This window comes from Salvelinus fontinalis, chromosome 15 (genome assembly GCF_029448725.1).
Source record: "Salvelinus fontinalis isolate EN_2023a chromosome 15, ASM2944872v1, whole genome shotgun sequence".
In the NCBI taxonomy this organism is placed as follows: domain Eukaryota; kingdom Metazoa; phylum Chordata; class Actinopteri; order Salmoniformes; family Salmonidae; genus Salvelinus; species Salvelinus fontinalis.
The window spans coordinates 14760274-14775091 of record NC_074679.1 but is presented as its reverse complement, the minus strand read 5'-3'; the positions used below and the strand labels follow the sequence as shown (position 1 = coordinate 14775091).

General features: G+C 40.5%; 1 protein-coding gene across 5 annotated transcripts in view; it reads right to left on the bottom strand.

Annotated features, from left to right (window-relative positions):
• The window catches only part of LOC129811461 (kinase D-interacting substrate of 220 kDa B-like), a 108508-nt gene that overhangs the window by 19897 nt on the left and 73793 nt on the right, over positions 1-14818 (bottom strand). For all 5 annotated transcript variants that reach the window (XM_055862787.1, XM_055862788.1, XM_055862786.1 and 2 more), the window contains exon 24: positions 13095-13273. In XM_055862787.1, coding sequence (XP_055718762.1) covers positions 13095-13273 — 179 coding nt within the window. The remainder of the gene's footprint in view (positions 1-13094; positions 13274-14818) is intronic.

Genomic DNA, 14818 nt, shown 5'->3' with positions numbered 1-14818 from the left:
GTGTTTGGAAAAGTGTGGAGTTAAGTGAGAGAAAGAGGAAAATGGTTGCATATCCCAGAGCCCATGTATAGTCCCCAACACTATACCCTAGACACCCACCTGAGCGACCCATACACTAAGTCCTTATCTGTTTTATGGGCCTAATGTAAGTAGTCTATACGCAGCCAAAACAGAAAGATGAATGCAGTCAGAGAGCCACTGGAACAGCACAGCCCCCTCAAGATGCTGAGCCTGCCTGGCAGGGTTGGTCCTACAAAGCCAAGCCCCCCTGATGGGAGAGCATAATATACAAGGACATTCTCAAAGCTGCTAATGAGAACCTTGACGACCTTGTACCTAGCCAGTGGGGATTCCGGTGGGGTGCCCCCACCCAGGTAGTAGCAGTGCTGGCAACACTAGCTGCAGTAACCCACTGGGAGGGGGTCACACTCAGATAATCAGAAAGGGGGGCAAATTACTGTGGCCCTGTTTGCACAAATAATCAAAGGTCTGACAGCACGGAGATGCTTGGGAAAATGGTCAAAACGGGGGACCAGCGTGTGAGTGTTTCAGGGTATAGGGGTGTGTCTGAGCTCCATCAGCTAGGACTTATCATTGGTTAATAAAATCTCTCAATTTTTACTACATTTTTGCTAAATTTTGCATGCCTGCAAATTTTGCATGCCTTCTCAAAAAGCTGCAACTGTATATGCATTTGCCCATTAAGTCCTTTCTTGAGTTGGGCTCGGGGATGGAAAAATGTTGAACATCTGAGCTTGTGGTTGTTTGTGGGAGAAAGGGGTCGAGTGTGTATGAGTATGTTTGTGTGTGCGTATCCCACATCTGTTGGTATGGGGTAAAGATGTAAGGGATTAGACACAGTAAGTTCATTAGAGTTACCAGCCTAAGAAATTGCAGGCCAAATAAATGCTTCACAGAGTTCAAGCAACAGACACATCTCAACATCAACTGTTCAGAGGAGGCTGCATGAATCAGGCCTTCATGGTCTAATTGCTGCAAAGAAACCACTACTAAAGGACACCAATAAGAAGAAGAGACTTGCTTGGGCCAAGAAACATGAGCAATAGACATTAGACCGGTGGAAATCTGTCCTTTGGTCTGATGAGTCCAAATTTTTGATTTTTGGTTCCAACCTCCGTGTCTTTGTGAGACACATAGTAGGAGAATGGATGATCTCCGCATGTGTAGTTCCCAACGTGAAGCATGGAGGAGGAGGTGTGATGGTGCTTTGCTGATAACACTGCATGTTATTTATTTAGAATTCAAGGCACACTCAACCAGCATGGCTACCACAGCCTTCTGCAGCGATACGCCATCCCATCTGGTTTGCGCTTAGTGGGACTATAATTTGTTTTTCAACAGGACAATACCCAACACACCTCCAGCCTGTGTAAGGGCTATTTGACCAAGAAGGAGAGTGATGGAGGGCTGCATCAGATGACCTGGCCTCCACAGTCACCCAACCTCAACACAATTGAGATGGTTTGGGATGAGTTGGACCGCAGAGTGAAGGAAAAGCAGCCAAGGGCTCAGCACATGTGGAAACTCCTTCAAGACTGTTGGAAAAGCATTCCAGGTTATATTTTAATTTATTTAACCTTCATTTAACTAGGCAAGTCAGTTAAGAACAAATTCTTATTTACAATGACAGCCTACCCCGGCCAAACCCGGATAACACTGGGCCAATTGTGCGCCGCCCTATGGGACTCCCAATCATGGCCGGATGTGATTAAGCCTAGATTCAAACCAGGGACTGTAGTGAAGCCTCTTGCATTGAGATGCAGTGCCTTAGACCCCTGCGCTACTCGGGAGCCCCAAGTGAAGCTGGTTGAGAGAATGCCAAGAGTGTGCAGAGCTGTCATCAAGGCAAAGGGTGGCTACTTTTTAATCTCAAATATAAAATATATTTTGATTTGTTTAACACTTTTTTGGTTACTACATGATTTCATGTGTTATTTCATGGTGTTGATGTCTTCACTATTAAATAGTAATAATAAAGAAAAACTCTTGAATGAGTAGGTGTGTCCAAACTTTTGACTGGTACTGTATATACATTTAGTAATAACTATATATAATAAAAATCGAGGTGAGGGCGTTTAAAATGCTTTTGGCAGTTGATCTGCTTCTGTTCTGTGGGTGGCAATGTGTTCTCTTTTCGAAGGATGGGTCCCGGTCTCTCGGGGGCCCTGGTATCCGGAGGGACAGGGGTGGTCTGAAGGTCACTGGGATGACAATCGAACTTGGGATGGGGAGGGGGAGTTTAGCGGGTGGACTAGTGGAGTACAATTGGAGGTTTACTTAGTAGCAATACAAATATCATGGTACAGCTATATGGACACTCAAACACGATGGTACTTTTTAATGGTAAGTTTACAAACATTTAAGATAAATATAATTTATATTTGTATCTCATTATGGTAAATGGTGAAATGTGTATAGCCAGTTATAATCCTAATGGCTTAGCAGATAATAAGAAAAGACTATCAGTATTTACCTGGCTAAAGAGAAGGAATATAATATCTATTGTTTACAGGAAACTCATTCAACAATTTTAGATGAAGTTGTGTGGGAAAAGGACTGGGGGGGGGCGAAATATACTTCTCCCATGGACAAAGAAACTCAAAAGGGGTGATGATATTAATTAACAAAAATTTTCCACAAGGTAGATTGATGATTTTAAATATGTTAATGGTCCATATACAGATATGGCTCATTCATCTATAAGGTCCAAATAATGATGATCCATGCTTCTTTGAAAATATATATAATAATTTATCAAACCTACAAGCAATACAATACTTTATTATTATGGTGGGGGATTATAATACAGTTTTAATTACCTCAATGGACTATAAAGGAAATAACACTATGCACTATCACGCTCACGCACTTAAGGAAATCACAAATGTCATGGATATATTGGAACTAGTGGATACAGTGCCTTCAGACAGTATTCAGACCCCTTAACTTTTTACACATTTTGTTACGTTACAGCCTTATTCTAAAATGGATTAAATAGCCCCCCCCCCCCCCCCTCATCAATTTACACATAATACCCCATAATGACAAAGCAAAAAACGTTTTTTAGAAATGTTTGCTAATATATATATAAAAAAATGATGGGGTTGATGGGGTTCAAGTCCGGACTCTGGCTGGACCACTCAAGGACATTCAGAGACTTGTACCGAAGCCACTGCTGCGTTGTCTTGGCTGCGTGCTTAGGGTCGTTGTCCTGTTGGAAGGTGAACCTTCGCCCCAGTCTGAGGTCCTGAGCCCTCTGGAACAGGTTTTCATCAAAGATATCTCTGTACTTTGCTCCGTTCACCCTCTCGTCAATCCTGACTAGTGTAACAGTCCCTGCCGCTCAAAAACATCCCCACAGCATGATGCTGCCACCACCATGCTTCACTGTAGGGATGGTGCCAGGTTTCCTCCAGACATGACGCTTGGCATTCAGGCCAAAGAGTTCAATCTTGTTTCTCATGGTCTGAGAGTCTTTAGGTGCCTTTTGGAAAACTCCAAGCGGGCTGTCATGTGCCTTTTACTGAGGAGTGGCTTCTGTCTGGCCACTCTACCATAAAGGCCTGATTGGTGGAGTGCTGCAGAGATGGTTGTCCTTCTGGAAGATTCTCCCATCTCCACAGAGGAACTTTAGAGCTCTATCAGAGTGACCATCGGTTTCTGGGTCACCTGCCTGACCAAGGCCCTTCTCCCCCAATTGCTCAGTTCGGCCGGGCAGCCAGCTCTAGGAAGAGTCTTGGTGGTTCCAAACTTCTTCCATTTAAGAATGATGGAGGCAACTGTGTTCTCGGGGACCTTCAATGCTGCAGAAATGTTTTGCTATGCTTCCCCAGATCTGTGCATCGACACAATCCTGTCTCGGAGCTCTACAGACAATTCCTTCGACCTCATGGCTTAGTTTTTGTTCTGACATGCACTGTCAACTGTGGGACCTTATATAGACAGGTGTGTGCCTTTCCAAATCATGTCCAATCAATAGAATTTACCACAGGTGGACTCCAATCAAACTGTAGAAACATCTCAAGGATGATCAATGGAAACAGGATGCACCCGAGTTCAATTTCGAGTCTCATAGCAAAGGGTCAGAATACTTATGTAAATAAGGTATTTCAGTTTTAAATTTTTAATACATTTGCAAATCTAAAAACCTGTTTTCGCTTTGTCATTAAGGGGTAGATCCCTGATGAAAATGTTTTATTGAATCAATTTTAGAAGAAGGCTGAAACACAACAAAATGAGGAAAAAGTCCAGGGGTCTGAATACTTCCCGAAGGCACTGTATAATGGAGGCTTAAATATCCTGACCTAGTGAGATATACATTTGAAGTCAGAAGTTTACATACACTTAGGTTGGAGTCATTAAAACTCATTTTTCAACCACTCCACAAATGTCTTGTTAACAAACTATAGTTTTGACAAGTCGGTTAGGTCATCTACTTGGAGCATGACACAAGTAATTTTTTCAACAATTGTTTACAGACAGATTATTTCACTTACAATTCACTGTATCGCAATTCCAGTGGGTCAAAAGTTAACATGCACTAAGTTGAAAATCAAAAGAAATCAGCCAAGACCTCATAAAACAATTGTCGACCTCCATAAGTCTGGTTCATCCTTGGGAGCAATTTCCTAATGCCTGAAGGTACCACGTTCATCTGTACAAACAATAGTACGCAAGTATAAACACCATGGGACCACGCAGCTGTCATACCGCTCAGGAAGGAGACGCGTTCTGTCTCCTAGAGATGAACGTACTTTGGTGCGAAAAGTGCAAATCAATTCCAGAACATCAGCAAAGGACCTTGTGAAGATGCTGGAGGAAACAGGTACAAAAGTATCTATATCCACAGTAAAACGAGTCCTATACCGACATCAGCAAGGAAGAAGCCACTGCTCAAAAACCGCCATAAAAAAGCCAGACTACGGTTTGATGGCATCATGAAGAAGGAAAATTATGTGGATATATTGAAGCAACATCTCAAGACATCAGTCAGGAAGTTAAAGCTTGGTCGCAAATGGGTCTTCCAAATGGACAATGACCCCAAGCATACTTCCAAAGTTGTTGCAAATTGGCTTAAGGACAACAAAGTCAAGGTATTGGAGTGGCCATCACAAAGCCCTGACCTCAATCCTATAGAACATTTGTGGGCAGAACTGAAAAAGTGTGTACAAGCAAGGAGGCCAACAAACCTGACTCAGATACACCAGCTCTGTCAGGAGGAATGCGTAAAAATTCACCCAACTTATTGTGGGAAGCTTGTGGAAGGCTACCCGAAACGTTTGACCCAAGTTAAACAATTTAAAGGCAATGCTACCAAATACTAATTGAGTGTATGTAAACTTCTGACCTACTGGGAATGTGATGAAAGAAATAAAAGCTGAAATAAATCATTCTCTACTACTATTATTCTGACATTTCACATTCTTAAAATAAAGTGGTGATCCTAACTGACCTAAGACAGGGAATTTTTACTAGGATTAAATGTCAGGAATTGTGAAAAACTGAGTTTAAATGTATTTGGCTAAGGTGTCGACCCCTTGGGTTGTGCCGTGGCGGAGATCTTTGTGGGCTATACTCGGACTCTCAGGATGGTAAGTTGGTGGTTGAGGATATCCCTCTAGTGGTGTGGGGGCTGTGCTTTGGCAAAGTGGGTGGGGTTATGTCCTGCCTGTTTGGCCCTGTCTGGGGGTATCGTCGGACGGGGCCACAGTGTCTCCCGACCCTTCCTGTCTCAGCCTCCATTATTTATGCTGCAGTAGTTTATGTGTCGGGGGCTAGTGTCAGTCTGGTATATCTGGATTATTTATCCTGTTTTATCTGGTGTACAGTGTGAATTTAAGTATGCTCTCTCTAATTCTTTCTTTGTCTCTCTCGGAGGACCTGAGCCCTAGGACCATGCCTCAGGACTACCTGGCCTGATGACTCCTTGCTGTCCCCAGTCCACCTGGCCGTGCTGCTGCTCCAGTTTCAACTGTTCTGCCTGCGGCTATGGAACCCTGACCTGTTCACCGGACATGCTACCTGTCCCAGACCTGCTGTTTTCAACTCTTTAGAGACAGCAGGAGCAGTAGAGATACTCAATGATCGGCTATGAAAAGCCAAATGACATTTACTCCTGAGTTGCTGACCTGTTGCACCCTTGACAACCACTGTGATTATTATTATTTGACCCGGCTGGTCATCTATGAACTTTTGAACATCTTGGCCATGTTCTGTTATAATCTCCACCCGGCACAGCCAGAAGAGGACTGGCCACCCCTCATAGCCTGGTTCCTCTCTAGGTTTCTTCCTAGGTTCTGGCCTTTCTAGGGAGTTTTTCCTAGCCACCGTGCTTCTACACCTGCATTGCTTGCTGTTTGGGGTTTTAGGCTGGGTTTTTGTACAGCACTTTGAGATATCAGCTGATGTAAGAGGGGCTTTATAAATACATTTGATTTGGCAGAAGAATTTATAGTGGAATTTTTCCGACATAACATTGGTACAATAGATCCCTTATTGTTTGGGACACTTTTCAGATGTGCCTTTAGAGGCCATGCAATTCAGTACTCAATGGAAGGACTAAGAGTACAGATATGTAGCAATAAAAACTGTACCAAACTGTACCATAGAGGCACAGAATAAGTTAGAGGAAAAACAAAAAGAAATGGAGGAACTTATTCAAGAAATATCAAGTGTAATATATTATCAAAATAAAGCGAACTGGATGGAACATTTACTGAAAGTTGTTCACCAAATTATATTTTGAAAGAGTAAGAAAAGTACTTTAAACATATGTCTTCGTTTCGGTCTCCTCCATCTCCACTAACCAACGTTTATTGTATGGATTTTTTTAAATGAATAATGTAAAATTAACTGCTGTACAGAAAGACTGATGTGAAGGCCAAATTACAGAGGAGGAACTTATTGATGCAATTAGAGCCTTTAAGTCCGGGAAAACTACAGGGCTGGATGGCATACCAGTGGAGGTATACCAAACTTTTTTTTATATGTACTCAGAGCACCATTATTAGCATGTTTTAACCACTCCTATAAAAAATGTAGATTATCAGATACTCAACAAGAAGGCCTGATTGCATTATTACTGAAACAGGACCCAGGTGGTAAATATAAAGATCCAGTCCATTTAAAAACTTGGAGGCCCCTTACACTTCAGTGTTGTGATGCAAACTTTAATTTGACAATTTTTCTTTGTGAAATTTTTCAAGCTCTGTCAAATTGGTTGTTGATCATTGCTAGACACCAATTTTCTGGTTTTGCCATAGATTTTCAAGTAGATTTAAGTCAAAACTGTAACTTGGCCACTCAGAAACATTCACTGTTTTCTTGATAAGCGACTATTCATCTCCCAGTGTCTGGTTGAAAGCAGACTGAAGAATGTTTCATTCTAAGATTTTGCCTGTGCTTAGCTCCATTCTTAGCTCCACACAAGCATACCCATAACGTGATGCAGCCACTACTATGGTTGGAAATATGAGAGTGGTACCCAGTGATGTGTTGAATTTGCCCCGAACATAACACTCTGTATTCAGGAGAGTTCATTTCTTTGCAACATTTTAGCAGTATTACTTTAGTGCCTTGTTGCAAACAGTTTGGAATATTTTTTATTCTGTACATGCTTCCTTATTTTCACTCTGTCAATTAGGTTAGTATTGTGGAGTAACTACAATGTTGTTGATCCATCCTCAGTTTTCTCCTATCACAGTCATTAAACTCTGCAACTGTTTTAAAGTCACCTTTGGCCTCATGGTGAAATCCCTGAGTGGTTTCCTTCCCCTCCGGCAACTGAGTTAAGAAGGATGCCTGTATCATTGTAGTGACTGGCTGTATTGATACACCATCCAAAGTGTAATTAATAACTTCACCATGCTCAAAGGGAATTCGGATATTATTCATACTAATCAGACAGTTTTTTTTTTAAATGGATGATACATTGGAGATAAAATAAGACAAGTATTGGAAACAATAGAACACTATGAAAAATCTGGAAAACCAGGCCTGGCATTCATTGCTGACTTTGAAAAGGCTTTTTATAAAAGTACGACTAGAATGTATATATAAATTCCTGGAATATTTTAGTTATCGAGAATCTCTTATAAAATGGGTTAAAGTTATGTATAGTAAGCATAGGTGTAAAATAGTAAATAATGCCTACTTCTCAGAAAGTATTAAACTGTCAAGGGAAGTAAAACAAGGTTGTCCACTTTCGGCATATCTATGTATTATGGCCATCGGAATGTTAGGTATTAAAATCAGATCCAACAATAATATCAAGGGGTTAGAAATCATGGGCTTAAAAACAAGGTGTCATTGTACGCTGATGATTCATGCTTTCTTTTAAATCCACCATCTGGATCCCTCCACAGCCTTATAGAGGATCTAGATACTTTTTATAACCTCTCTGGATTAAAACCAAATTATGATTAGTGTACTATATTAAGTATTGGATCACAAAAAAATAAAACTTTTACATTACCGTGTAGTTTACAAATAAAATGGTTTGACGGTGATGTGAACACACTCGGTATACATATCCCGAAAGAAAGAAATTATCTCACTATGTAACGCTCGTCCTCCTCCTCGTCTGAGGATGAGCAAGGATCTGACCCAAAATGCAGCGTGGTATGTATCCATAGTATATTTATTTGTGAAAAACGAACACGAAGAACACTTGACAAAATACAAAATAACAAAACGACGTGAACAGACCTGTACTTGAGAACATAAAACAAGAACGCACGAACAGGAAGGAACACACTAACGAACGAACGAAACAGTCCCGTGTGGCACAAACACGGACACAGGAACAATCACCCACAAACAAACAGTGAGAACAGCCTACCTTAATATGGTTCTCAATCAGAGGAAACGTAAAACACCTGCCCCTGATTGAGAACCATATCAGGCTAATTGAAAATGAACCCAACATAGAAACACATAACATAGAATGCCCACCCAGCTCACGTCCTAACCAACTAAACAAAGACAAAACAAAGGAAATAAGGTCAGGAACGTGACACACTACAATACATTTTAATAGAAAGTATGCAAAAAATAGATAAGACCTTGCTACCATGGAAAGGAAAAAAAATGTATTTTTGTGGAAAAATAATTTTGACTAACTCTTTAGTCATATCCCAGTTTACCTATTTGCTTATAGTCTTGCCTACTGTACACCTAGCGAACAGTTTTTTTTTTATTATTTGAGAAAAAAATATTCAATTTTATTTGGAACGGCAAGCCAGACATTTTAAAGCATTAGACCTCTCACTAAAGACTTCAGTCTTACAAAAGTTATACTTCAATCCAAATTGGTTCTCTAGCAAATTAGTAAGAATGTCTCACCTTATGCTCAAGAATGGCCCTTTTCCCTTTATTCAGATTACAACCTCTCGCTTTCGGTTATTTGAAAATGAAATCAAACATTAGAATTTTAGAATTTTTTTAAAGGTATAATCTTTGCAAATAATATCATAAATAGAACTGGTTGAATTGTCACACATGCAGCTAACAAAAAAAGATGGAAATGTCTGCTCTACCCAAAATGACAACCAACTAACTGCAGCATTACCGCAAAAGTGGAAGAGGAAGGGGGGAAAAGTAAGGAATTTGTCTGTCGGCACTGCATTAAGACCAAAATTATTAAAGAAATTAGGATAAATAAAAAATTATACCAATTTAATTTAAGGACCAAAACATTGACAGCTGTGCAATTTTCAATGTACCGATTCCATGGCACATGGTTAATGAACTGATATGCAAAACGAAGCCGGATTCAAAACGCGCAACCAATAGAATGTTATATATATACTGTATATGGGGGATACAACCATCCCAGCCCTGCAGATTTTGCTGCAAAGAGACAGAGTCATGAGATCATTTGTTTTGGTACTGTCCACATGTAGCTTGTTTTTGGTCACAGGTCCAGGAATGGCTGAAGAATTGCAACATTTACCTGGAGCTAACTCTGCAGAGAGCACTACTGGGTGATCTGAAAAGACGTAGTCAATCGATCAATAATATAATAATACTTTTAGCAAAAATTTTATCTTTAATTTACAATCTGTTGAAACTATGAGAATAGAAAGGTTCAGTACTTTTGTGAATCATCACAGCACAGTTGAAAAATATATGGCAAATAGAAATCCAATATGGATGGTGTTAAGAGATAGATGGGAGGGGTTGAGTGGAGCTGAAGAGTGGGATTAATATCAACACGATAACTAATGTATAATATACCGTGTCCGTAAAATGTAGATAGGTTCAGTACTTTTGTGAAACAGAAGAGTTCAAAATATATGGCAAACAAAAATCAAACTGGATGGTCTTCAGAAATAGATGGGAGGGGTTGAAGGTTGCGGAAGGATAGAAGTAAAAACAAACAAAAGAGGACTCCTGTAAAATAGATTGGGTCTGTAAAATGTGTTTATAAGCTGGAAGTAGAAGCCTTAGTGTTGTTGTTCATTAGTTTACTCCAGTTAGGGGGGGGGGTGGTAGGGTTAGTGGAAAATAATAAAGGAAAATATATTTTAAAAATTAAAAAAATAACTTAACATGGCCCACACAACACAGTCGTGACGAGGGCATGGCAGTGCCCTTTGCCTTTCAGGAGGCTGAAAAGATTTGGCATGGGCCCCTCGGATCCTCAAAAAGTTCTACAGCTGCACCATCGAGAGCATCTTGAATGGCTGCATCACCGCTGGTATGCCAAATACACCGCCCTTGACTGCAAAGCGCTAGAGGGTGGTATGGACAGCCCAGTACATCACTGGGGCCGAGCTCCCTTACATTCAGGGCCTCTATACCAGGCGGTGTCAGAGGAAGGCGCGAAAAAGTGCCAAAGAGCCACCCAAGCCATAGATTTTTCAGTCTGCTACCATCCGGCAAACGGTACCGGAGCATCGGCTATACAAGCTTCGAGACAGCTTCTACCCACAAGTCATAAGACTGCTAATAGCCAGACTGAGAAAGTCAATTAATATTACCCCAACTATTTGCACTGACCCTATACACACTAACTAGACTATATAAACACACCATAGACATACTCACTAGACTATATATACACGCCATATACACACTCACTAGACTATATACACACTCACTAGACTATATATATACAATCACTAGACTATATACACACACCATCTACACACTCACTAGACTATATATACACACCATAGACATACTCACTAGACTATATATATATATATACACACTCACTAGACTATATATACACACCATAGACATACTCACTAGACTATATATATATATATACACACTCACTAGACTATATATATACACACTCACTAGACTATATACACACACACACACCATATTCACACTCACTAGACTATATACACACTCACTAGACTATATACACACACCATATACACACTCACTAGACTCTATATACACACCATATACACACTCACTATACTATATATACACCATATACACACTCACTAGACTATATACACACTCACTAGACTATATATATATATACACACTCACTAGACTATATACACACCATATACACACTCACTATACTATATATACACCATATACACACTCACTAGACTATATATACACACCATATACACACTCACTAGACTATATACACACTCACTAGACTATATATATACCATATACACACTCACTAGACTATATATACACACCATATACACACTCACTAGACTATATACACACTCACTAGACTATATATACACACCATATACACACTCACTAGACTATATACACACTCACTAGACTATATACACACACCATATACACACTCACTAGACTCTATATACACACCATATACACACTCACTATACTATATATACACCATATACACACTCACTAGACTATATATACATACCATATACACACTCACTAGACTATATACACACTCACTAGACTATATATATATATACACACTCACTAGACTATATACACACCATATACACACTCACTACAGTATACTATATATACACCATATACACACTCACTAGACTATATATACACACCATATACACACTCACTAGACTATATACACACTCACTAGACTATATACACATACTATATACACACTCACTAGACTATATACACATACTATATACACACTCACTAGATTCTATATACACACCATATACACACTCACTAGACTATATATACACACCATTTACACACTCACTAGACTATATATACACACCATCTACACACTCACTAGACTATATACACACACCATATACACACTCACTAGACTATATATACACCACTATATATACACCATATACACACTCACTAGACTATATATACACACCATATACACACACTTGTACATACAATTTGCTGCTGCTACTCTGTTCTTTATTTTACTCTGTACATATCTACCTCAAATACTTCATTGATCTGGTACTGGTAAATACCTGTATATAACTCCATATTGATCTGGTACTGGTAATACCTGTATATAGCTCCACATTGATCTGGTACTGGTACTCCCTGTATATAGCTCCACATTGATCTGGTACTGGTAAATACCTGTATATAGCTCCACATTGATCTGGTACTGGTAATACCTGTATATAGCTCCACATTGATCTGGTACTGGTAATACCTGTATATAGCTCACATTGATCTGGTACTGGTACTCCCTGTATATAGCTCCACATTGATCTGGTACTGGTACTCCCTGTATAAAGCTCCATTCTTGTGTATTTTATTTAATCCCTTGTGTTACTATTACATTTTTAAAGTCTGCATCATTGGGAAGGGCTCATAAGCAAGCATTTCACAGTAAAGTCTACACCAGTTGTATTCTCTGCACGTGACAAATCATTTGATTGAATGATTGATAGATTTAATATCATGACAGAACACTGACATTCATTTCGGGTAATGACATGTATCCAAAAACAGTCTCACAGTAGGAGTGGTGACATTGGATCAGTTTTCCCTTTTAGGTGGGCCAGCACTGCTACTCTGATATGTTTTATGAATAAGGGCCTATAGGTCTTTGAACTAACTGAGTGTAATAGTGAAAAGTGGTACTTGTGTGTAAATATAAGGACCTGCAATGATCTGGCGGAGTTTGGGGTCCAGGTTGACGGTGCAGGGAAGGAACATCTCCATGTCGCAGGCCGTAAGAACAGGTGTCCGCGAGGACAGGAACACCTCGAAGCTGCGGATGTCCCCGTCGATCTCCAACAGGGGCTCCACATCTTTGGTGGTGGGGATGTTTTTGGAGATTCTAGAGAAGAGGAAACGAGAGAGAGGAAATAGGAGGGAAGACCGTTAAAGATGACACTGAGATAACTTGTCTCTCTCTAGTAGGGGCCGTGCAGCGGTCACCGCTACTCTTGCTGTTCTGGTGTCACGAAAGGAGAGATAAGTCCATTTAGTTGGTGACTGATCGCTCCAGTTTGTTATCTGGGTCTGACAGCAGAGGAAGCACAAGAGGATGACTATCAGAGGTCTGCTGCTCAGACTCATTAAAAAGCTGTGTTGAAATGGGAGCCTTCTGCGAGGATGTTTCAGCTTTGTTTGTAGCCTCGAAGTAAATATATATATTTATGGAGATGTCATTGAACGTTATCTTACAAACAATGCAGGTCCATCCATTACATACAGATGTACGGATGGTGAAAAAACTGCTTTGTGAAGTTCTTTCCCCCCCAATCACCAGAAAATGGTATCAGATACATTTAACCAGTATTGTCTTTCTTGTTAGAAAAGTTATTCAACTACAGCATAAAATAGCACATATCGTTCATGTGACACCATTCATTCTTATGTAAAGACTCGATACACATTTGAAGCCAAGGAAGTCGGTTAAGATAGCATCTTGTTTGGGATATTTATGTAGACATATCATGTGCAGGTTGAGCTAATCCAGGAAGTGACGTTGCAGACTAGCTCAGTGCTGCCCCATCTGAGAACATCAAATTGAAGGCCCGTCTGGTGTAATAGAAGCAATTATTGGTTCCATGATTGTCTTAATTTTATTTATTTATTTAAATTAAGATTGCAGTACCGCAGTCGGCCTTGAATTTTGTGGCTTCAATGAGAGGGTGCAGTCGTTCTCCCCTGATCCATTCTAAGGCAGCACGGAATATATTAGAACTTAGATCAGAACTTCCGGCGCAGACCAAGATGGCCGCCTCGCTTTGCGTTCCTTGGAAAATATGCAGTATTTTGTTTTTTTATGTGTTATTCCTTACATTGGTACCCCAGGTAATCTTAGGTTTCATTACATACAGTCGGGAGGAACTACTGAATATAAGAGCAACGTCAACTCACCATCGTTCCAACCAGGAATATGACTTTCCCGAAACGGATCCAGTGTTTTGCCTTCCACCCAATACAATAGATCTGATCCCAGCCGCCGACCCTATGCAATGCCGTAAAAGGGGCAAACGTAGCGATCTCCTGGTCAGGCTTCGGAGACGGGCACATCGCGCTCCACTCCCTAGCATACTACTCGCCAATGTCCAGTCTCTTGACAATAAGGTTGATGAAATCCGAGCAAGGGTAACATTCCAGAGAGACATCAGGGATTGTAACGTTCTCTGCTTCACGGAAACATGGCTAACTCAAGAGACGCTAACGGAGTCGGTGCAGCCAGCTGGCTTCTTCACGCATCGCGCCGACAGAAACATACATCTTTCTGGTAAGAAGAGGGGCGGGGGGGTATGCCTTATGATTAACGAGACGTGGTGTGATCATAACAACATACAGGAACTCAAGTCATTCTGTTCACCTGATCTAGAACTCCTCACAATCAAATGTCGACCGC